The sequence below is a fragment of the Myxine glutinosa genome, chromosome 11 (genome assembly GCF_964187855.1).
Source record: "Myxine glutinosa chromosome 11, kmMyxGlut1.1, whole genome shotgun sequence".
NCBI classification, from domain to species: domain Eukaryota; kingdom Metazoa; phylum Chordata; class Myxini; order Myxiniformes; family Myxinidae; genus Myxine; species Myxine glutinosa.
In genome coordinates this window covers 37350611-37376609 of record NC_136271.1, presented here as the reverse complement: position 1 = coordinate 37376609, position 25999 = coordinate 37350611, and the positions used below count along the sequence as shown (strand labels likewise).

The window sequence follows — 25999 nt, the reverse complement described above, 5'->3', positions numbered from 1 at the left end:
ACCAAGAATGTCTACCCGTCATGCTGAATCGTTTTGACCGTGGCAAGGAAAAAAAATTTCGCATGTCTTTCAATTTTCTTTCTTTAAAATTAAGTAAAAGAATAATTATACAATTAAGTTACAATTAAAAAATAATTTTTTTTAAAAAACTAAAATCTTTAAGAAATCGTCTCGTTCTCTTTCGTCGTGTTCCTGGAGCCTTTTATGCAATGGCCGCAGAAGTTGCCTTTTTGGTCAAGCATACCCTTCCACACATCTCCCTGCTCTCAAATGTTGTGTTTGTGTGCTTCCCCTTCTCCCCCCATCTTGTCTTCCGCTCCCTCTTTTTATATATTTTGTTTGTCTGGTTGATTTGTTTGTGAAGTAAATGTTAGCTCTTTCGCGAGCCTCGATTCAGTATACAAAAAAAAAAGAAAAAAAAAGTGTGAGGTCCTCTTGTACTCATCTTGAACTAATCTTTTTGAATTACAAGAGAAAATGAATGATTGTTTTTCCAATTACAATACTCATCCAATTATTCCGGAATGTCACGTATGTTAACATGCTAATTCTCCAAAACCCTCAGCTCAACATATTTAACGTTTGCTTGAGCGACAGTAGTTGTTGCCTGTGTGAATGCCGAAGATCGCACGTAATATTTTTACTAACAAAGGTCGAGGCTCATTGAAAAGTTAATGACCAGGGAGGGCAATGTCAAAAATGGAGCAGAGTTGAACTGGAAGAAATGGGATGGAGAATTGTGCAAGAAACACATGACATGGGAACAGAGTGAATAGGTAGACAGACATGGGACATGTGAGCAGAGCAGACAGGACTACGTTGGCCACGGTATTGGTTTTACCGGACACCTTTAACTCGCGTTGAAGCTGCTTCTCGTGTACCTTGTTCTCGGAGGTCAGTTGATGTAATTGAACAAGATTTCAGCATTGAAGTTTTATTATTAAATATTCTGCAATAACAAGTTCACGTCAACCTTGAACCACCTTGAACCACCCTGAATGTGTTAAAGGTAAGTTGTGTTATTGGTTTGAATTCACATTCTAGCTTGGGAAATCTAGACCAGTTCGTTGCAAGTACATCGAGAATAATCTTTGGTATTTCTCTTTGTTTTCCCTCTTATCCATATGTAACCCCCGGAGCCACCTTTGTGTTGCAACTTGGCTCGTCTTCAAGCCAAAGAGGAGGACTTGTGTACCGGTGGCATTTGGCTGAATCTTGATATTGTTGATGGCCGAGGGTATACAGAGTAGTGTCGTTTGTTGTTAAATCCATTTGCGGGTTTAAGAAGGTGGAACGGAGGGAGTCCTCCCAGAACCCGAAGTATCCACCTCCATTCCAGTAAGGGTTTGTGATTCATGGACCAAGCTGGGAAGTTTTCCTGTTCTCAAAGTTTTGTTCCGAGGGCTGTTTTCAAGATTGTCAATGAGCCCCAGAGAGTTTCCAGCTGTAGTTGGGTTGTAGTATGTAGTATTGTTGCCGGGGATGGTGTGTGTGTGTGTGTGTGTGTGTGTGTGTGTGTGTGTGTGTGTGTGTGTGTGTGTGTGTGTGTGTGTGTGTGTGTGTGTGTGTGTGTGTGTGTGTGTGTGTGCGTGCGTGCGTGCGTGCGTGCGTGTGTGTGTGTGTGTGTGTGTGTGTATATCCCTAATTTAGTTCCTTCTGGTTCCGATTTTAAGGGAAAAAGAAGAAGAAGAAGAAAAACCACCTTTAGAGGCCATTTTTCCCTGCAGAGCAGGGGTTGGCCTTTTTCGGCATCAGTGCCGAAAACATCAGTTGTGTAAAAGCAGTTTATTTCACTCGTCACATTCATGGACGGGTCACCACTGATACAAAATACTCGACTGAGTGTGCAGGAATTCGTACTTTGTTCAGTGTGCTGGCGATCACTCACCTACTCTTCACAAAGGACACTGTGGGTTATTTTACACGTGTGAACTATTGCCAGTCTATGGGAGACCCAGTTTTACCGTCCTTCTGAGGGATGGCACTCATCGATGTCTCACCTATGAAACTGCAGGATCACAGTTTATCTCTGGACTGAGCCTAGACAGAGTGCCCATACCTCTAGATTATCCTGCCAGCCCCAGACAAGACCTGGCACAATAAATACCTGACCACAGCCTTTTTAGAATAAAGTAGGTAGATATTGGCCTATTGTCTTAATTTGGCAAAGGTGTATGTGTTCACATATAGGTGGTGATGCATTTGAGGTGTTGTAGAAACCTTATTGCAAACTAGATCACACTAACGTAAGATCACTTAAGAGTTTTGACCTATTTCCCTTGATTAGTAAACCTTGATTATTTGGTCACCAAGCTTATGTGACCACGTGCCTTGCATGACCAAAACACTCAGCATTCACGTTTGCATGGAACGATACATTGTGACGTTCCTTGACCTTGAGTAGGTGGCCACCTGTTATCTGTGGCCACTCGGCTTTTAACACATTTTAACAATGCTCAGCTAAAAAATATATATATTATTTTATTTTATTTTACCTATTTTTTGACCACACACTTCCATAACTGCTAAACCATCAGGAAACTACTGGACATTAATAAGTAGCTTACATGACGTGGGATATGATCTGAAATTGTCTTAAACAAGATGAAGGATGATGTTTTCCTCCTGTTTTAATGATTATTTATTTAAAATTGAATTTGTGCCACAGCGCGAATATTCTTCCTGAAATCTGTTTGACAAGACGATGCAATTCTGAGTTGTTTTTTTTTTGTTTTTTTTTTGTATACTGAATCGAGGCTCGTGAAAGAGCTAACATTTATTTCACAAACAAATCAACCAGACAAACAAAACACACAAAAAGAGGGAGCGGAAGACAAGATGGGGAGAGAAGGGGAAGCACACAACCACAACATTTGAGAGCAGGGAGAAGTGTGGGAGGGAGAGGGCTTGGGGGCAGGAGGCGTGGGAAGGGGGGGGGGGGGGGGGGGAAGAGAGGTATAATACACAAGGGGATCGAAATTAGCGGGGGTAGAAAAGATCAAGGTTTTGGATGGGGGAGGATAAGAGATGGTGGTGAACAGCTGTTTTAAAGACCTGGAGGGAGGAGTGGGATTGAAGAGAGTGAGGGAGTTTGTTCCAGAGGTGGGAGAAAAGAGGAATGAAGGAGTGAAGGTGAGCAGAAAGTCTTGATTTTGGCAGTTTAGCCATAAGAGGGTTGCAGGCAGATCTTGTGCGACCTGTAGGAATATTTGGGGGACAGAGCCCAGAGAGGGCTGGGGGGACAAGGCCAGAGAGGAGTCGGTAGAAGACGGAAAGAGTTAGTCAAAAACCATCAATTCTTTTTCAAAATCATCATCATCTGATGATTCAAAAATCATCATCATCTGAGAAAACCATCAATTCTTTTATGCAATTCTGAGTTGATTTATTACTTGCAAAGTCGAATATTTTTTAGGTATATTGGTCGGTTGCGTTTGTTATTCTGTCTGTTTGTCTGTCACCGGCCTACAGGTCACAATTCTAAACCGATCGTCATGAAACCAAGTTGTAGAGGTCGTCACAAATTAGAAGCCCATTTATTTTGAGGTCAAAGGTCAAAGGTCACCTGCAGGTCGAATTTCTAAAATCGCCATTTTTCATCTGATTGACTTGAACATTGAACAGCATTTTAACATCGTCATTAAATTGGGAAACTAACTATATTTGAGGTAAAAAGGTCAAAGGTCAACTCAAGGTCAAACTTCCAAAATCAATTATCTGAAAACCCATCAATTTTTCATCCAATTGACTTGAAAATTGAACAGCATTTGCACATTGTCACTAAATTGGGAAACCAACTATTTTTGAGGTCCAAAGGTCAAACTTCCAAAAGCATCAATTTTCATCCAATTGACTTGAAAATTTAACAGCATTTGTATAGTGCCTCACTGAATTGGGAAACCAACTATTTTAAGGTCAAAAGGTCAAAGGTCAACTCGAGGTCAAACTTCTAAAATCATCATTTTTCATCTGAAAAATCGTCACTTTTCATCCTATTGACCCGAGCTTTGATCAAGATCGTCAATTTTAATCTTGATGAAATGGACAATTTGGTGTATCGATGGAAACCTTTTTGGGGTGGGGGGGGCGGATCTGTTTGTCACTCGCCTATACAGGTCACAACTTTAAACCGATCATCATGAAACTTCATCAAGTTGTAGAGGTCGTCACAATTGTGAAACCTATTGATTTTTAGGTTAAAGGTCTGGAGGTCATATTTCTAAAATCGCCATTTTTCTTCCGCTTGACTTGAAAATTGAACAGCATTTTCACATTGTCACTAAATAGGGAAACTAACTATTTTTGAGGTCAAAGGTCAACTCGAGGTCAAACTTCCAAAATCATCCATTTTCATCTAAAAAACCATCAATTTCCATCCGATTGACTTGAAAATTTAACAGCATTTGCATAGTGCCTCACTGAATTGGGAAACCAACTATTTTTGAGGTCAAAATGTCAAAGGTCAACTCATGGTCAAACTTCAAAAATCATCAATTTTCATCCTTTTGACCTGAGATTTGATCAAGATCGTCAATTTTAATCTTGTGTAAATGGACAATTTGATGGATCAATGGCAATCTTCTTTTTGTGGGGGTAGATTTTGCAAGTATCGTGCTCTACATGACATCTTCTTGTTTGTTTCTTGGTTTCATTTCAATTTCGATTTTGAAATTGGAGTGTATTTAAAATGGCTATTCCAAAAGAAGTGCTGAAAGGTAATTAACATGATTTTGAATGTGTTTTTGCTTGCATTCCTTCATGTTATTTCCATATGATCTTTCCACAAACTTGTTGGCAGTGGAGCGGGATAAAGCGTCTCCAAACCTCCGCTGGCAGTACAAGGAGTTCAAGTTTGATGTGTCGCGCATCCCGGAAGGAGAAGCTGTAACTGCAGCAGAATTTCGTATCTACAAGGATTTCTCCGAAGGACGCTATGAAAACGAGACATTCCTTATCAGCATCTACCAAGTACTAAAAGAGTACCTGCACAGGTGAGAATTGCGGAAGCTAAGCACTGATTGAAGTCACAGAGATCAATTTGATTGCACTAGAGCTATGCTTTTAGTTGAGATCATGTGTTCATGCAGGCCATGCCTTGCTTCAAGATTGATCAGAGCAGAGGGTAACTAGAATGACACTTGGTAGAGCGCGTATATCTCCGTCAAGCTGAACAGTTTACGTTTTGTATCCCACGATAGGCCGGATCTGCATCCGGACCTTAACCCAAATGTAATCGGCTTGTTCTTGTCCCCTACCCAACTCACCCACCAAGTTTCATCCGAATCCGTCCGCAACCTTTTGAGATATGCTGCTCATGGACAGACAGAGTTGAAAACATAACCTCCGTCCACCTTAGGTGACAGAGGTAAACGTTAGTATGGGAGTGTCATGAGCATTTGGAACAACCTGCTCCACCTGTCGATAAAGAAAGCAAAGCGCATGCCGGCGACACCGTTTGTAATTCCCGATGTTTTTGTTTTATCAAAGTGTCTTATAAATAACATGGCCTGATCTGGCCTTGTGTTCAGAAATTTAAAATTCCATGTCCCTTTGGACTTGATACATTTTTCTCCGAAGGTCAAGAACGTATTTCCGAACATGCACCGAGCCTGAGCTGTTGGCGATCCAAATACAATTTGAGAAGTGTGTGTTTGTTTGTGTGTTTGACTTCAGTGTATTCTTTAACTTCTGGATGGAATTGTTTTTTTTTGTTTTTTTTTGTTGTATACAAGATCGAGGCTCCTGTAAGAGATAACATTGATCACAAAAAGACAAACTGACACACAAAACATAAAACATATGATAAAGGGAGCGGGAGACGAGATGGAGAGCAGGGACATCGGGAGATCTTTGGGAGGGAGAGGGCTTGGGGGGAGGAAGCATGGCAGCATCTTGGTTATACTTGGCGTGTGTACGTGTCGGTGTTAGGTGGTTAAAAAAACAAAACGAATGAATAGTCCTCTAGATTCAGAGTCGGAGCAGCACCCCAATTCTCTCTATGTAAATGTATATCTTGCAGCGCAATTTCCGGTGGGGATGGGTATTTCCATCTCCCCAGGACCCAACTCACCACATGCACAAAATTACTATTGCAATTGAAGTTGCACACCAAGATTTTTTTATGATGTCACAGCAATTAAATTAATAATAATGGGTTTAATTAAAAACAACATGAGAAGGGAACACAATAAATCAATTTCAAAATGTGATAAGAACACGATGATGCGCACTTAAATGAGACAAATGTGGCTATGCTTAATCTTTAAAAGACACAGATTCTAACAGACGATGCACAGGACACGAGGAGGCGAGAGGAAGGAATATGTGGTGGGGAGAGAAAGGGGTTGTCGTCCGTCAATCTGAGGTGCTGTAGGATGGCGCGGCGTCTGCTGTGCAGGCCGGACGTGATGCGATCAGCTCAGGAGAGGAAGGAACGCTCGTTTTTACACAACTCCAAACTTTTATGAACTCTCCAGACTCACCCAGACTGCAAACTCTGGTAACTGGCTGCACATGCGCACTTTCTCCCCCGACTTGCACAGCATGCAGACTCCTTCCATGACTGATCCAGCACCCTGGCCCTGTGACATCACAGCAGCTCCTTTATTATCTGGGCTCTCCACCGTATTATGACCACACCACTCCTCGCCCACCCCGTCCCCTGGGCTGGTGTGCTATCGGCATCATAATGTCGATAGGGGTCCCACTTCCATGTGCACCATGACACACAGCATCTGACTGTTAACAAAATACAGTCGAGGAAATGAAAGCATGTATACATACATACATACATACATACATACATACATACATACATACATACATACATACATACATACATACATGGCCTCTAAAGGCGGTTCATTATACTTCTTGGTGTGTTTCAAACGATTGTAATTATTTTACTCTTGGAACGTTTTGACCAATACTTAAGTGATATGTTTTATCAATGACTGCTTTCTGGTGAATGATTATTTGGAGTTTCTCAAGTTTTTTTTTGTTTTTTTCACTTTAATGCTCAATATTTATTGTTTTTATTTTGTTATTTTTGTTTAGAGACTCAGATTTATTTCTGCTAGACAGCCGTGTCATCTGGGCTGCGGAGGAAGGTTGGCTTTCTTTCGACATCACAGTCACGAGCAATGTTTGGGTGGTGGATTCATCTCATAACTTGGGCCTTCAGCTGTGTGTTGAGATGTATGACGGTGAGCAATAACCTCAACAACTTCTTGAGAAATTTCTTATTCACTACCATCCATCATCATGTTATCATCCATTTACACCCAAAATATGGAACAGGTTGTAGCTCGTTTATCATAAGGTTGTTAAGACAATTGTGTTTATGAGATCTCGAAGAACAATTTATTTATTAGGAGAATCCATTATCGATCAAATTTTTGAAAAACACAAAACAAAAATGTGAAACACAACAAAGTTGCGGTTTTACCAAAAAGAATAAGGGTTCAAAAAGTTCGACATTTTGGCCACAAAGGCCTCGTTTGCTCCTAAATTCAGAGCCGATTAGAAATTTCCCACCCTCCACCCTTTGGGCCCACCTGACCACGTGTGGTGGAAGGGTTGGAGAAGGAAACGGACAAGGGCAATTTAATTAAATATTTACTGTATTTGCTTGTGAGACGTTACTGACAGGACGGTGCAGAGGTTGCCGTGCAACTACCTTTGAACTGTCTAGCCTGGGTTCGCTTACTGCCCCAACTATAAAGTGTTGGCTTGATGCTTCACAGAGCAGGGAGTTGCTGTCCCTCGGGTGGACGTTAAGCTGTGTCCTGTCTGTTAGTATTAGTCGATGGACGTTTTGGCAAAGGATCTTTGCTGTTCAATTCAATTCATGGTTTTATTATCGAATCATCGCAGCCAAAAGCTGAATTGTGAATGATTTAAAATATAAAATGAAAATTAAGACAATGAAGAAAAATGAATTGCAATGACTGTAATAACATATACAAATAAATAAAATGAATTGAAAGTACTACTTGTTTTTTATTATTTTTTAATTAAAAGTACACTACATGACCAAAAGTATGTGGACACCAGAACATCACACCTCATTCCAAAATCATGGGCATTAATATGGAATTGGTCCCCCCCCCTTTGCTGCTATAACAGCCTCCACTCTTCTGGGAAGGTTTTCCACAAGATGTTGGAACATTGCTGCAGGGATTTGCTTCCATTCAGCCACAAGAGCATTAATGAGGTCGGGCATTGATGTTGGGCGATTAGGCCTGGCTCGCAGTCTGCATTCCAATGCATCCCAAAGGTGTCTGATGGGGTTGAGGTCAGGCCTCTGTGCAGGCCAGTCAAGTTCTTCCACACCGATCTCGACAAACCATTTCTGTATGGACTTCGCTTTGTGCACGGGACCATTGTCATGCTGAAACAGGAAAGGACCTTCCCCAAAACTGTTGCCACAAAACGACTAGAATGTCATTGTATGCTGTAGTGTTAAGATTTCCCTTCGCTGGAATTAAGGGTCCGCTTCCGGTTTTTCCGGTGAGGTCATGTGTTTTTCCAAGCTTTCCATGCTACCAAAGTTAAGAATTTTACCATTTGTATTTTTGTCAAAACTGTATTTTTATTTTACGGTGCGAGTGCCTACTGTGTGTTTCCAGTTAGATCTCGGTGTAAATCGTGCATATCTGTGGATAATCGTCTGTTGGTTACTTTCGCGTTTTCAGGCCTGGTTTTCCATTTTCAGGCCTGGTTTGTCTCCTCCCTGCGGTCGTTTGTGGTCCATTTACTTTCGTTTTTGGTCCATTTTTCCAGTCTTTTTTCACCCCATACTTCCCCAAACATCTTACCCTCTGTTTCGTCTTGATCAAAAAAAAAATTCCTTCTCTTTCCCGTGTTGGTTCATTCTTCGACCACATGTTTCGCCCCATTCGTTTTTTTTCTGTTTTTTCCTCTCCTTCCTTCATAACTCAATCCTCTCCAGCCAAAAGACACCTTTCCAATTCCAGTTCTCACCATACTTCTTCAACTTTATCCTTTTCCTCTGATCTACTTTCACCAAACCTTCAAAAAACAATCAACGAAGAATTTAAGAAGTAGGCCTCTCCTCCCGTACTAACATATTGCTTATACACCTCCCTGTTCCTACGTTCTCTGCTCTCCTTTCTGTGAATCTCCTATCCTTCTGTTCCTGCTTCTGAACCTGTGCTGCAATCCTTAATCCCCCTTGGGAATCCTTCATGCTCTCATTTAGGGAATTTCCCCAAATAGTTTTCACAGCTTAGTTTTAAAATGTTTAAACTTTCCCCTGAAGCGTTTTATTCTGTATATTACAACACATTTTTCTTCTTCCCTCTTTAAAAGGTTGTTTTCGAGTTGCTCACCAAGTCTCTACATTTCAAATAAAAATTCAACCTCTTACAGTTCTTCCTTCCTAAAGTCCATAAACTCACTTGCATTCCACCCCTCCTCCAACGTTTTCAAATGGATCTCTGACATGAAAATCACAAGGAACTCTTTTTGCAATAAATGCTCGTTTTCCATGAATCGTCCAACACTTTCTAAAATCCAAACTCATCCTTCCCCTCCTAAATTCCCCCCTCACCCATCCCTTTCAAATCTCCCCCCTTGCCCCTCCCCTCATAAACTCCCCCCACCCCTCCCCTCCTAAACTCGCCCCTCCCCTCCTAAACTCCCTCCTCACCCCTCCAACCCCAAACTCCCCCCCTTACTCCTCCCCTCCTAAATTCCCCTCACCCCTCCATTTCAAAACTCCCCCTCCCCTTCAAATCTCCCCACCCTACCTTTTTCTCCAATTCTCTGCTCTCACCCCTCCTCCTCAAAGTGTACTCCCCGCTTCCTCTCCCTTCCAATTCTTACCTCCATCTCGTCCAACCTTCTTCCTCGCTTTGTCCCCTTCCCCTCCCCCCCCCCACCCCCCTCAAACAACACTTCACTGTGCCTCATCCAATCACCATCAAACCTTTTGTCCTCTTCATCCTTCCCTTTCTCCTAGCTCTTCTGAAATCTCCAACACACAATAAAAAGCTCTCCCTACCTCCTCCTCCTCTACCTCATCTTACCCTACCCCTCCCATCCCATGTCCTGTATCCGACGCCTCTCCCTTCCTCTTCCTTCACAGTATGGACCTCAAACATCCTGGGCCTTCATGTCATCATGCCAGCTAGCTGGGTTTGGGTTCCTCTCTCACCAGCCATGGCACCTCAGCAAAGGACTTCTGCAACTCACTCAGATTGACACAATCTGTCAATTTCCCGACCCGGATATCAGTCAACGGAGCATCTTCTCTTCTTCGAACAAACAAAACTTCCCTGCAAATGTCTGCTGCTCTTCTTCTGCTCCAATCGGTTCATCTTACCATATCCTTGTTAAAGTAGACATCTCTCTGGCCATTCTCAGAGAGCCTCCTCAGCGTCGACGACTCTGGCATTTCACTCAGGCCAACTGGCACGGTCTTCAAGCAGCCATAAATCATCTGGACTGCTCTCCCGTCTCTACCGTCTCTGACATCAACTCATCCTGGGAATTCTTCCAAAGTAAACTGCTCTCTCTCATGCACAGATTTATCCCATCTCATTTTCGGTTGTCATACCCTTCCTCCCATCCATGGTACACTGAATGTTGTGGAGCGGAAGTTGCTCTAAAACAACTTGCCTTCTCATGGAAGGCAAATCCAACTGAAGGCAATCTCATTTCCTTTCACAAAGCTCGGAACAAGTGTGTGTCCACCCTCAGGAGAGCTAGGAAACAACATCTCTCTACTCTCAAGAATGAACTCTCAAACCTGTCTCACTCCAAATCCTGGTGGCGTCTTGTCAAATCTGTTTCTGGTGTTTGTTACCCCTCCATCCCCTCCCTTACCTCAAACAGCTACACAGTTGACAGCGCACGTGACAAAGCCGAATGCCTCAACTCTGTGTTTGCGTCAAAATCTTGTGTCCCAAACCCGTCTTTCTGTGTACCCACCTTACCCAGACGAACCCAGCTGCTCCTGGACTCTGTGTCCTTCTCTCCTGACAATGTGGAGAAGTTTCTGTCAAACCTCGACTCTGATTCTGCAACTGGACCAGACGGCATCAGCCCACGGGTCCTAAAATCCTGCTCTGTCGCTCTTTCACACCCTCTCTGTTCTCTTCACCCTATCTTTTGCTCAAGGTCATCTGCCATCAGCTTGGGAATCAGCCAACATCACCGCTTTACACAAAAAAGGTTCAAAAACAGATCCTTGCAACAACAGACCAATCAGCCTGCTCCCAATCATCAGCAAAATTTATGGAATCCATCATTGCTTCAGAAATTAAATCCTTCCTCTTCTCCAATGGCTTGATCTCTGATCATCAATTTGGTTTCAGACCATGTCATTCTACTCTGGACATGCTGCTTCTGCTGTCTCAACAATGGATGGAGGTCCTCAATGCCAAACAGTAAATCAGAGCTGTCTCCCTTGACATATCACGTGCCTTCGATACGGTCTGGCACCCCCTCTGCTCACCAAACTCTCCTCCTATGGTATCCATGGAAATCTCCACGCATGGAATGCGGACTTCCTCTCTGGCCGCAGCCATCGTGTGGCCCTGAAGGGAATCCTCTCATCTCCCCTTCCTGTTTAGGCTGGAGTTCCCCAAGGCAGTGTTCTGGGCCCTGTGCTGTTTCTGGTCTTCATCAATGTTCTCTTCAACTCTTTGGAACATCCTCTCTATCTCTCTGCTGCTCCATACGTCATCCATCAGATCGGCAGGCAGCAGCCTCCTTACTCTCTGCAGACCTGGAAATCACAGACTGGTCAAACAAGTGGAACATGTCTTTCAATCCTGACAAATCTCACACTCTTACTATGTCTCTCCGAAAAGACCGACTGGAGAATCCTCCCATCTACTTTCTCAACAATCCTCTCCAATAAGTTCTGTCACTCAAACATTTGGGTCTCACTATCTGCCATGATCTTTCCTGGGAAACCACATTTCCAAGCTGGCCTCCATAGCCAGTCGCCGACTGGGCATCCTCCGTCGTGCGAAGTCCTTCCTTGGCACACCTGAGCTCCTCACCACATACAAGGCTTTCATCCGCAGCTCAATGGAATACTGCTCCCCCCCTCTGGGCCGGTGCTTCTGCCTTACACCTAGCTCGGCGTCGCGGTGTTGATACCAAAGCTTTCAGAATCATTGGAATCTCCCGTGATGAAGCTAACTCCGAGGGCCTTTCACTCACTCACCGCAGGCAGGTTGGTGGTCTTTCTGTCTTCTACCGACTCCTCTCCAGCCTTGCTCCCCAGCTCTGTCTGTGCTCTGTCCCCCAAATATTCCTACAGGTCGCACAAGATCTGCCTGCAACCCTCTTATGGTTAAACTGCCAAAATCAAGACTCTGTTCACCTTCACTCCTTCATACCTCTTTTCTTCCACCTCTGGAACAAACTCCCTCACTCTCTTCAATCCCACTCCTCCCTCCAGGTCTTTAAAACAGCTGTTCACCGCCATCTCGTATCTTCCCCCATCCAAAACCTTGATCTTTTCTACCCCCATTAATTCACCCCAGATCCACATTTTTGAAACGCTGACTTCTTTCCTTGAAGTCCTCGTAGTGTCCATTTGTTTATACCTCTCCCAAACCTCCCTTCCCCCTGCCTCCTCCCCCCAAGCCATCCCCCTTCCACAGATCTCCTGATGTCCCTCTTCTCTACTGTTGTACTTGTGTGCTTCCCTCTCTCTCCCCATATTGTCTCCCATTCCTTTATTTTATGTTTTATGTGTCCGTTTATGTTTTATTGTGATTTATGTTAGCTCTTACATGAGCCTCGATCTTGTATACCTCAAAAAATAAAAAATAAATTATTAAGAGTAGTCGGAGTCATAGCTGTTGCATGCATCACCACTATCACTTTTCTTGTGATGCAGGTCACAGCATCAATCCTTCCTTGAGTGGTCTGGTTGGTCACAGTGGGGCACAGAGCAAGCGGCCATTCATGGTGGCATTTTTCAAAGAGACTGAGGTGCACATTCGTGTGTCACGAGCTACTGGAGGGCGGCGGAAGGGAGGAAACAGGGGGAGGAGCAACCGAAGGAACTACGAGGCAGCCAATCTTGCTACCACTGCAGGTACGTTGTCCTAACTTGTCCCACTTGCTCAGTTTGATTGGCTATGTCGGACTTCCTTCGATGTATTGTGGCATGTATGAGATGAAGGTGCTTTACATATTCAACTGAAATCTGAGAATAAGTCAGGCATTCAATTGCAGGAAGTGTGGATTTACATGTGCAGGGTGGCCTGAAAGTTACTTTACCACTTCCAAGTAAAGCATTACTCAAAGCATTAGAAAAGAAACTTTCAGGCCACCCTGCACATGTAAATCCACACTTCCTGCAATTGAATGCCTGACTTATTGTCAGATTCCAGTTGAATATGTAAAGCACCTTCATCTCATACATGTCAGATTTGTCACAGACATCATCATAAATGTACCATTTGCTTTAGAGTTTTAGTGCTGCTGAGGCAGTCTCTTGGCAAAGGTTATGCTGCGTAGTTTGCCGTAATCATCCCAGAACATGGCAGCGGAGAGGGGGTGGAATTCAGGGCAGGAATTTATAGTTTGTTCAGGTGCCTGCAATAACACCTTGTCTTTTTGAAAGACATTGTGGGATCAATGACCAGTGCTGGCAGACAGATCCCATGGCTTAACGTCATTCTGATGGATGGCACACACATTGATGCATCACCCTAACATGCGGGACATTCAAAACATTCAGTCGAAATTCAAACCCAGGCTCGACAGCTCAAAGGGGAGTGCACGCACCTCAAGGCTATCATGCCAGCACTCACACACAAATGTGAACTGTTACAACAACAACATAAGTGTTATCTGTATGTGTAAATGAAAGGATTCTGAAAGACCAATAGTAACAACAATGGAACAGCTCAATTAAATCATAACCAACTGGTACGGCCAACTTTTTCTCTGTTTGATTGAATATTTGGAGCACTTGCTCCAAATTGATTAGGTGAGAGCTGATTGGTTGTTCTCCCCAATTAAGCGTGAGATGTGATTGGGCTTTTGGTATCGTTTTATGTTGATTGCAATCGCTATTGCACGTGACACATGTTGGCAGCCTTGCAGGGGCATGGTTCTGTCTATGCTGTCGCTGACAATTCACCAATAAGCGATTAAAAACCTCTCTGCCAGCTAATGGGGGTGTCGAGCATTGGGATTGTTATGCACGTGCTTCTTGTAAATGTCTGCAGCTGTGGAGGGACGCAGGTGGAGTTTGAAACGGCAAACTGCTTAGCTTGCGTAGCTTTTCTTGGTTGCTTTATGCGGCCTCTTCGACGAGAAGGGTTCAGTGTTAACTTGTGTGTGTGTGTGTGTGTGTGTGTGTGTGTGTGTGTGTGTGTGTGTGTGTGTGTGTGTGTGTGTGTGTGTGTGTGTGTGTGTGTGTGTGTGTGTGTGTCTGACAACATGGTACAAAGGTAGCATGCTCACCATTCAACTGTATATTCTGGATTTGCTTTTTTTTTTTTCTTTTTTTTTTTCTTCTTTTTTTTTGTATACAAGATCGAGGCTCGTGAAAGAGCGAACATTAATCACACAGAAAGACAAACCGACACATAAAACATATAACATCGGGAGCGGTAGACAAGATGGGGAGAGAGGGGGAAGGACACAAACACAACATTTGAGAGCAGGGACCGAGAGACATGGAGACATCGAGAGATCTGAGAGAGGGCGAGGGCTTTGGGGGGGGGGGGGGGGGCATGGGAAGGGGGCGGTGGGAGAGGTATAAAACATATGGACACTGCCAGGACTTCCAGGAAAGAAGTTGGAATTTCAAACAAGGTGGATCTGGGGTGAATTAGCGGGGGTAGAAAAGATCAAGGTTTTGGATGGGGGAAGATAAGAGATGGTGGTGAACAGCTGTTTTAAAGACCTGGAGGGAGGAGTGGGATTGAAGGGAGTGAGGGAGTTTGTTCCAGAGGCGGGAGAAAAGAGGAATGAAAGAGTGAAGGTGAGCAGAGAGCCGAGATTTCGGCAGTTTAACCATCAGAGGGTTGCTGGCAGATCTTGTGCGACCTGTAGGAATATTTGGGGGACAGAGCACAGAGAGAGCTGGGGGTGCAAGGCCGGAGAGGAGTCGGTAGAAGACAGAAAGACCACCTACCTGCCTGCGGTGAGTGAGTGAAAGGCCCTCAGAGATAGCTTCATCGCGGGAGATTCCAATAATTCTGAAAGCTTTGGTTTCAACAGCGTGAAGCCGAGCTAGGTGTGAGGCAGGAGCACCGGCCCATAGGGGAGAACAGTATTCCATTGAGCTGCGGATGAAAGCCTTGTATGTGGTGAGGAGCTCAGGTGTGCCGAGGAAGGACTTCGCACGACGGAGGATGCCCAGTCGGCGACTGGCTTTGGAGGCCAGCTTGGAAATGTGGTTTTCCCAAGAAAGATCATGGCAGATAGTGAGACCCAAAATCTTGAGCGACAGAACTTCATGGAGAGGATTGTTGAGAAAGTAGATGGGAGGGTTGTCCAGTCGATCTTTTCGGAGAGACATAGTAAGAGTGTGAGATTTGTCAGGATTGAAAGACATGTTCCACTTGTTTGACCAGTCTGTGATTTTGTCCAGGTCTTCAGAGAGTGAGGAGGCAGCAGACTGCCGATCTGAGGGAAGAGGAATGGAGCGGCAGAGAGTGGAGTCATCAGCAAAGAGATAGAGAGGATTTTCGAGAGAGTCAGAGAGATCATTGATGAAGACCAGAAAAAGCACGGGGCCCAGAACACTGCCTTGGGGAACTCCAGCCTGAACAGGAAGAGGAGATGAGAGAAACCCATTCAGGGCCACACGTTGACGACGACTAGAGAGGAAGTCTGCCAGCCATGCGTGGAGATTTCCATGGATACCAAAGGAGGAGAGTTTGGTGAGCAGAGCGCGGTGCCAGACCGTGTCGAAGGCACGTGATATGTCGAGGGAGACAGCTCTAATTTCCTGTTTGGCATTGAGGACCTCCATCCATTGTTGAGACAGCAGAAGCAGCATGTCCAGAGTAGAGTGACCTGGTCTGAAACCAAATTGATGATCAGAGATCAAGCCATTGGAGAAGAGGAAAGATTTCATATCCGAAGCAATGATGGATTCCATGACTTTGCTGATAATTGGGAGAAGGCTGATTGGTCTGTAGTTGCTAGGATCCGTTTTTGCACCTTTTTTGTGCAAAGCGGTGATGTTGGCTGATTTCCAAGCAGATGGCAGTTGACCTTGAGCAAAAGAGAGGGTGAAGAGAACAGAGAGAGGGTGAGATAGAGCAGCAGAGCAGGATTTTAGGACCCGTGGGCTGATGCCGTCGGGTCCAGTTGCAGAATCAGAGTCGAGGGTTGACAGAAACTTTTCCACCTTGTCAGGAGGAAAGGACACGGAGTCCAGGAGCAGCAGGGTACGACTGGGTATGGTGGGTACAGAGAGGGATGGGTTTGGGACACAAGATTTAGAGGCAAACACAGAGGTGAGGCATTCAGCTTTTTCACGTGCGGAGTCAGCTGTGTAGCCGTTTGAGGTAAGGGAGGGGATGGAGGGGGAACAAACACCAGAAACGGATTTGACCAGACGCCACCAGGATTTGGAAGAGGGAGACAGATAAGAGAGTTCGGTCTTGAGAACGGAGAGATATTGTTTCCTGGCTCTCCTGAGGGTGGACACACACTTGTTTCGGGCTTTGTGAAAGGAAATGAGATTTCCTTCCGTTGGATTTGCTTTCCAGGAGACGAAGGCAAGTTGTTTCTGGGCAACAGCCTCACCACAAGATTCCGTGTACCATGGACGGGAGGAAGGGTATGACAACTGAAGACGAGATGGGATAAATCTGTGCATGAGAGAGAGCAATTTACTTTGGAAGAATTTCCAGGATGAGTTGATGTCAGAGGTGGTAGAGATGGGAGACCAGTCCAGATGATTGATGGCTGCTTGAAGACCGTGCCAGTTGGCCTGAGTGAAATGCCAGACTCGTCGACGCTGAGCAGGCTCCCTGAGGATGGTCAGAGAGATGTCCACTTTAACAAGGACATGATCAGATGATCCGATCGGAGCAGAAGAAGAGCAGCAGACATTTTCAGGGAAGTTAGTCATAACCAAGTCCAGAAGAGAAGATGTTCCGTTGACTGAGATCCGGGTCGGGAAATTGACAGATTGTGTCAGTCCCAGTGAGTCGCAGAAGTCCTTTGCTGAGGAGCCATGGCTGGTGAGAGAGGTACCCACACCCAGCCAACTGGCATGATGACAGTTGAAATCACCACATATGAGGAAGAGAGAGTTGGGATGAGTAGATAGAAGTTGGTCCATATCATCAGACAGCGAGATGTAGATGGAGTCATCACTGTTTGGTGGACGGTACAACACACATATGAACAAGAGGTGGGAGCGAAGGGGAAGCCGTAGCCAGAGGTATTCCTGGGGGTGAGGTGGAGAGAGTGCAGTGCAGGGCGAGTGAGGAAGAGAGTTTTTGATAAAGATAGCAAACCCGCCTCCAGGACGAAGCTCAGGTCTATCATACCGGAGGAGGGAGTAGCCCGGGAGAGATACTATGGAATCAGAGACATCATAAAGGAGGAAAGTTTCTGTTAAGCAGATCACGTCTGGTTTGACAGAAGCAACCTGTATGGAGAGATCAGTTAAGTTTGAACGAAGGCCCCGGATGTTTGAGGTCCATACCGTTAATGAAGAGGAAGGGGGAGCATCAGATACAGAACAGGGGGGAGGAGGGGTAGGGTAAGATGTGGAAGAGGTGGAAGAGGTAGGGAGAGCTGTTGAAGGTGTGTCAGAGATTTCAGAATAGCTCGGAGAAAGGGAAGGATGGGGCGGACAAAAGGTTTGATGGTGATTGGGTGAGCCACAATGAGGTGTTATTTGAGGAGGGGGAAGAGCGAGGCAGAAGGTTGGGGGAGATGGAGGTGAGAGTTTGAAGGGGGAAGAAGTGGGGAGGACGCTTTGAGGAGGGGGAGTGAGAGGGGGGAAATTGAGAAGCAATGAGGGTGGGGAGATTTGAAGGGGAGGGGTGAGGGGGGAGTTTGGGAGGGAAGGGACAAGGGGAGGGATTTGAAAGGGATGGGATATGGGGGAGATTTGGAGGGGAGGGGTGAGGCAGGAGTCTAGGAGGGGAGGGGCGAGGGGGCGTCTTGGCGGGGAGGGGTGAGGGGGTAGTTTAGGAGGGAGGGGGCAAGGGGGGAGATTTGAAAGGGATGGGTGATGGGGAAGATTTGGAGGGGAGGGGTGATGGGGAAGATTTGGAGGGGAGGGGTTATGGGGAAGATTTGGAGGGGAGGGGTGAGATTGGATTTTAGAAAGTGTATGATTTATGGGAAACGAACATTTATTGCAAAATGAGTTTCTTGTGACCTTCGAGTTAAAAATACGTTTAAGGACGCTGGATGGAGGATGGAGTGCAGGAGAGTTTAGGGAATGTAGAAAAAAGGCACTATAGGAGATGGATATTTTTTTGGGGATGAATTGATTTGGTGAGCAAGTCGAAAGCAGCCTTTTAAAGAAGAAGAAGAAAAAGGTGTTATAAAATATGACGGAATACATAACTTGAGGGGAAAGTGTAAACATTGAAGGTTAATGAGTGAAAACTATCTGGGGAAATGGGGGAGAAACACGTGGTCGAAGAACGAACGAACGAATAAGAATGAATAAACGAATGAGAACAGAGAAGGAAATGGTTTTTTTTTTTTTTTTTTTTTTTTTTTTTTTTTGAGTTGAGATTTACACAAGGAAGTAGGCTATGGGTGAAAAGACTGGGAATACAGAGAACGAAAGTTATTGGATCACAAACGACGGACCGCTGAGAGAAAAACAAAGCCTCAAGGTTGTACAGTGCACACTGTACAAGGCCTTAAGACACGACACGAATTAACACGATTTTCAATACAGGTATGAAAGATTTGCACCGAAAAATCTTCGTCGGGACACAATATACGTACAACACCATAAATAAATACAGTTTTAACGAAAATACAAATGGGAACAATCACTTAACTTCGATTTCAAATCGTTCGCGACGCGGCAAAGGCCTTGCTCGCGACACGGCAAACAGACGATCAATTTATGAAAGATAAACACCGAGAAACAACCAAAGTTGCACACAATAACTTCACACACCGAAAGATAAATACAGTTTCGACAAAATACAATTGTGAACAGACTTAACTTCGAAAAACGTGGAGATCGTGTGGAGCTTAGAAAATCCCTCCCACCGTCCAGTTGTTCCCGTGTTCTTGTGGGGTCGGCCATGTAAGATTTTATGATTTTGGTGCAGATTTTCACGGTGCAGATTTTCCAACCTGTTTATAAACTGTCATCTCGCAGATTTACTATAAGTGGACATCCTGTCTGCCAGCATGAGTTGGTAGACATTAGACATTCCATCTTCAGCATGTGATGATTGGCTATCCGGTTGGTGAAGATTTGAGCTAAAATCTTACATGGCCGACCCCACAAGAACACGGGAACAACTGGGGCCTCTAAAAAATTTGTACCGTTTCCATTAATATTTGGTTCTTCTCATTTCGCACATGGCAGTATAAGCTCACTCTTTGCAGTTCGGTACGATGGAGCTGTCTCGTTTCTGGAAATCATGGCATTCCTCATCGTGGGTGATGACCAACAAACAAAAACGGTGCAGTAAATGAAATCTGAATCAACTTTCGGGAGGTCTTTGCAATGATTCAAGGACCCACGAGGGATCCTGGTGAAATTTTACTCTGCCATTGTTTCTTGCTAGCTCCTGTTGGGGATTTTCACCAAAATTCCAGGCCATATCTCCAATAGCCACATATGTTTTTTTGAATGGCAGGTTCTACTATTCACCAGAAGCCCGAATTATTTATTATTTATTTACGAAGGACCCCGGACAAACAGAATATCACAGACCATTACTTGCGGTGATGCAGGAAGTGGCCTGGTATTGTTTTTATTTATTTTTTGCTGGAATAATAATAATATGATGGTCTGGCGAATTGATTAAACAGTTATCAATTACAAACTTCTGCACACAAAGCCCTGCAGTATACTTGGAAAGTTCTCGACAAACAGACTGAAATAACCACCAGCTTAGCATTGCCTGGCTTGGGCTAACCCCCGCTCCAGCAGGGAAAATGGCCTTAAAATGCCTTTTGTTGTTGTTGTGTGTGTGTGTGTGCTAGGGTTGCCTGGTGCTTGTGTGATTCGATGCAGGGCCAAATGTAATCAAGATTTTCAATGTTTTTGTTCATCACTACAAACAAACTGCCTATAGGGAATACAATCTGCGCTTGTGCGATGTATCACATCCCTGACCCGGCCCAATGAATGCACTTTATTACTACCAGGAATTTCAACTTGTCATTTTTATTGACCGAAGGTTCAAACTCCTATTTGTTGATTTTAAATATTGATAAATGTTACATTTTGACATTGCAATCTCTTCGTCATAACATCATTAAAACATAACGATTGAATATTCAGCACCCTCTCATTCTTCAACTAAATTGACCTCCTTTCATCATATCCACCCTGACTCTCTGCTGGTGACCATCTTGAATGCATTTTGCAAAATCACATTTTTGAGAAGGTTCAGATTATACTTTTGTGCTCTATACCAAGATTGATGTCTTGCTGTGTTCGCAGAGCACAACTCGAGTGAACAGAAGCATTCCTGCAAGAAACACGAGCTTTATGTCAGCTTCCGCGATCTTGGCTGGCAGGTTCGTACCTTTGGCCTTCTCTAAACTAAGCGGGGCAGCAAAACCTAAGTTTCAGCCCAAGTAAAACAAAAGAGTTTGCAGAGATAAGGGCAGTGGACTAACAACTATATATATATATATATATATATACACACACACACACACACACACACACACACACACACACACACACACACACATACATAGACACATATACACTACTCACAATAAGTTAGAGATATTGGCAGGTTCTTCGGTGTGGTTGATTTTGTGTATTAATTATGTTGAAAAAAGTTGTTGGTCCTAATTCTATGGTTATTAATGTGTGAAAAAACACAGCATTCTTGATTTCAATACCGTAACCCTAACCCCTATAAAAAAAATTGACTCACTCCCACAATATCCCTAACTTATTGTGAGTAGTGTATACACATACATACATAGACACATATATACACATACATACATAGACACATACATAGACACATATATATATATATATACTGTTACGTGGTCCCCTCGGTGAATACCTGGTCTCGGTGACCCCCGGACCGTGAGAGGAACTTCGCCAGAAAGCTGTATTATATATATGCGCTTTCGCCACGCAATCCATGTGAATTTCACCCAAGAGACAACTGATGTTCAAGGATATATTTCCAATGGTAATGATACCATACAATTTCAATGACACAACCACGGAGATTTTCCCCGAGCAATCAACAATACACAACCATCAACAATTCCCAACCCACAATCAATTCCCTATGATTAAGATGGCCATCTTATATATGTGTGTCCCGGTGAGTACTCACGACCCCCTTTTGGTCTCGGTCCCGCACAATGTCTCTGGGCCCCTCCTGACCAAGATGATGGTCGGCGTCTCCGCACTCGGGCGGTTGAACGAACCCCGGGTGGACGTGTTTCCACCGGGCAGGTATCGTACCGCTACCAGGCACCCCGGCTGCAGCCCCTCGTGGCCACGCGAAGCGGGTACGGGAAAGCAAGCCAAACCCCACGCCGCTTGCCAGGCGTGTTAGGCCCCAACGGGCGAGCCGTACGCGTCTTTTTTGACGGTGTCGCGAACGGCGCCAAACGCTAGGTCGGTGCACGGCCACACGACAGTTTGACGTCCACCGGGCAGGTATCCGTCCCGGTAACTCCTCTCGCCAGACAGGCTCGGGAACGCCGCTTTTCCACACGGCTCAATCAATCCCTCCTTTCGTCGGAGCGGGGCGAGGAAGAAGAGAAGAATACCCGTCCTTTTTCCTCGTGTCTTTTCCTCTTCCGTTTTCCGGTCACTTCCGTTTCTGGCCACTATTTCAGAAGGGCTCCTGACCCTCCAACCACAACAACCCTTAATATAATACACACGGATAAGCAAAGACCTGAATGGTAATTCACATACGTTCACATAAATATGTAACACTCCCCCCCTTCAAGAAAGAAAGTTTGAACCCAGCGAAAACTTTCTTTGCCGGCCAATTTGGAGAAACAAACCAGATAACTCAACCCCCCCACATTATCAGTTCCCCCCGGGCACAGTTATTACTGAAAAATAAAGCAACCAAAATTTCACCACCACCCCTCCAGATTACTCACTCTGGACTAAGCACCAGCAACGACATTGTCCCTGCCAAATCAAACTCCATCTCATGACCCTCTGACTTTGACCGTCAGTTTCTTGTGAATGAAGGTTAAGGGGTTGATCAAAGATCCAAAGTTAAGCCACTCGATAGCACTTTTTCCGGGAGGCCAAGCCGAGTATTCACTACATGGATGCCTTTAGGAACGGAGAGTTCACGGTTAGTCCGTGCAGGAAAGTTCTCTACATGGACGCCTTGAGGAACGTGGAGTTCACGGTTAGTCCGTGCATGAAAGTTCACTACATGGACGCCTTTAGGAACGGCGTTCACGGTTAATCCGTGTAGGAATCTTGGCTCGGCGGCTCCGCCGCATTCAGTGCTTCAACTTCTCAGAACTTCCCTAATACTTAGGGTGGGACCGCTTGTCCCTGTAGTCCCATGAATAGCGGTCTCCTTCTCGGCCACTACTTTGCCAATCCTTCCTTCGGGAGCGGCCGTAACTCAGGGAGCCTCCATAATAATATTGATTGCGGCCACCACCAAAACTACCGCCCAGTTGTCCTCTCCTGTAGACCTCTCGACGCCTACGAAATGCCTTCCCTACTGTTATGGTCCGACCCTCCAAATCCTTGCCATTCCAATTCTTCTCTGCCTCTCTGGCGTCTTTTGTGCTGGCAAACGTGACAAAGCCGAACCCTCTTGACTGTTGCGTTTCCCAGTCTCTTACCAACCGCACTTCCACCAGCGGCCCATATCTGTTGAAGACAGAGGTCAGAACTTCTTCCTCTGTTTTGAAGTTCAGTCCCCCTACAAATAACTTGGCCCTTTTGTCGCCATCCCGAGCTGGTGTGGCGTTATTTTCCCTGCTGGGCTCTTTACCAACCCTCAGGTTACCATAAACTTGACCCCCGGCCAAATCATTCCCGATAACCACAGATACACCCTCTACAGGAAGCGTGGCTTGTAAACCGACGGTGACCGGTCCTGACACCAAATCGGACTCCAAATGGATGACATGAAGGGGAGCACTAACACCGCCCCCGATCCCCTGTAAACGAACACTATCCCCCGTTGCCGTCTCCTCGGACCATGGCAAAATGCCTTCAAGCATTAAAGATTGATGTGCCCCTGTGTCCCTCAATATCCTAACCGGTTTCCGGTTAGTCGAGGCTCCATCCCGTGACACAAACCCCTCTGAAATAAATGGTTGGTATCCCTTTTGATGGCGATTTCTCACAATGGCCATTGCGTTTGGAGTCGTAGTAGTCGGACTCCGCTCTGGGTCTTCGCTTTTCATGCGGTAACAACTGGACATCAAGTGTCCAGGTTTCTTGCAAAACGCGCAAGTAGGCCCGGAGGAAAAACTCGTGGTCTGCCTCGGGCCCCCCGAACTATAAGTTTGTCTTGGGCCCGCATCCCTCTGATTTCGAACAGGTGGGGTATCATAGTTGTCCCCATAATCATCTCGAGGCCGCCGCCATGTATGGTCGTTCTCCGCACCTGCTGTTCCATAACTCCCCTGCTGAAGTCTAGGCGAGGAGTTAGGTTTGTGGACCCCTATTCGGTGGGTTAAAGCATAATCATCTGCCATGGTGGCTGCGTCCCACAACTTTGGTACTTTCTTTTCCTGCAGGTACACTTTGATGTCCTCGTGGACACACTGCTGGAATTCCTCCACCAGGATCAAGTCCCGCAATGTCTCGAAGTCTTTCCCGACTCCTTTTGACTCACACCACCGATCAAACATGTTTTCTTTCACTCTGGCAAACTCCACATGGGTCTCACTCTCCCTCTTCCTGGCATTCCTGAATTTTTGCCTGTAAGCTTCCGGAACCAACTCATACGCTTTGAGGATGTGCGTCTTCAGTACCTCATAATCTGCACATTGGTCCATTGGTAGCGCCGAATAAATTTCCTGAGCTTTCCCCACCAGCACACTTTGCACGAGTATGGTCCAGGCCTCCTCCGGCCAGTTTAATTGTCGAGCCACTTTCTCAAAGTGTGGAAAAAATTTCGCGACTTCTTTTTCACTGAACGGTGGAACCAGCCTCACATGTCTGCCCACATCCCAGGTTTTCTGGTAAGGTGTCGACCCCGTCAGCAAGGGTGGTGCCTCTCCCCGTTCTCTCATTAACTCCAGCTCCTTGAATTTAATTTCTTGCTGAAGCTCCATGTCACGTTCCTTTAATTCCCTTTCCGCTTTTCTCTCCTCTGCTTCGAGTTCCCTTGTTTTCATCCTTTCTTCTGCTTGTTTCTCTTCTCTCCTCTCCTCTGCTTTCCTTTCTTCTTCTGCTCTTTCTTTTTCTGCTTTCCTTTCTTCTTCTTTTAACCTTTCCTGGAGTTCTAGTTCCACTCTCCTTTCTTGTGCTTGTTTCTCTTCTCTTCTCTCTTCTGCTTTCCTTTCTTCTTCTGCTCTTTCCTTTTCTGCTTTCCTTTCTTCTTCTGCTCTTTCCTTTTCTGCTTTCCTTTCTTCTTCTTTGATCCGTTCCTGGCTCCGTAATTGCAACTCCAGTTTCCGGAGCTCAACGTCTTCTGGTTCTTCGGGTAGCCACTCCCAGGCTAACTCGTCCCATGTTCCTAATCCCACCATAGATTGTATCACCGTGGCCTGCAACTCTGCCTTCCTCAAATTAGTTCGGACCTCCAAGTTAAAATGTTTGGCCAATTTCAAGAGGTCCGACTTTAGCAACGCTCGGAACTGTGCCTCACTCGGGGTTACCCCAAAGTTCTGTGCCACAAACGCCATGGTGCCTATCGTTAACACCTGTTAACCTTCACCCAAGACTTTACCCCAATTTCTCAAAAAAATTTACCAATTAATAATTAATTAATAAATTTTAATTAATAAAAAATTATTATTTTATTATTTTATACAATTTTAAATCCCGGACGTAGACCCAATTGCGAAACCGCAATTCTGTTACGTGGACCCCTCGGTGAATACCTGGTCTCGGTGACCCCCGGACCGTGAGAGGAACTTCGCCAGAAAGCTGTATTATATATATGCGCTTTCGCCACGCAATCCATGTGAATTTCACCCAAGAGACAACTGATGTTCAAGGATATATTTCCAATGGTAATGATACCATACAATTTCAATGACACAACCACGGAGATTTTCCCCGAGCAATCAACAATACACAACCATCAACAATTCCCAACCCACAATCAATTCCCTATGATTAAGATGGCCATCTTATATATGTGTGTCCCGGTGAGTACTCACGACCCCCTTTTGGTCTCGGTCCCGCACAATGTCTCTGGGCCCCTCCTGACCAAGATGATGGTCGGCGTCTCCGCACTCGGGCGGTTGAACGAACCCCGGGTGGACGTGTTTCCACCGGGCAGGTATCGTACTGCTACCAGGCACCCCGGCTGCAGCCCCTCGTGGCCACGCGAAGCGGGTACGGGAAAGCAAGCCAAACCCCACGCCGCTTGCCAGGCGTGTTAGGCCCCAACGGGCGACCCGTACGCGTCTTTTTTGACGGTGTCGCGAATGGCGCCAAACGCTAGGTCGGTGCACGGCCACACGACAGTTTGACGTCCACCGGGCAGGTATCCGTCCCGGTAACTCCTCTCGCCAGACAGGCTCGGGAACGCCGCTTTTCCACACGGCTCAATCAATCCCTCCTTTCGTCGGAGCGGGGCGAGGAAGAAGAGAAGAATACCCGTCCTTTTTCCTCGTGTCTTTTCCTCTTCCGTTTTCCGGTCACTTCCGTTTCCGGCCACTATTT

At 45.4% G+C, this 25999-nt stretch overlaps 1 protein-coding gene across 6 annotated transcripts in view; it reads left to right on the top strand.

The window, feature by feature from the left end:
• The window catches only part of BMP7 (bone morphogenetic protein 7), a 95680-nt gene that overhangs the window by 38818 nt on the left and 30863 nt on the right, over positions 1-25999 (top strand). For all 6 annotated transcript variants that reach the window (XM_078786579.1, XM_078786580.1, XM_068130518.2 and 3 more), the window contains 4 exons: positions 4799-4991; positions 7057-7205; positions 12884-13084; positions 20627-20703. In XM_078786579.1, coding sequence (XP_078642705.1) covers positions 4799-4991; positions 7057-7205; positions 12884-13084; positions 20627-20703 — 620 coding nt within the window. The remainder of the gene's footprint in view (positions 1-4798; positions 4992-7056; positions 7206-12883; positions 13085-20626; positions 20704-25999) is intronic.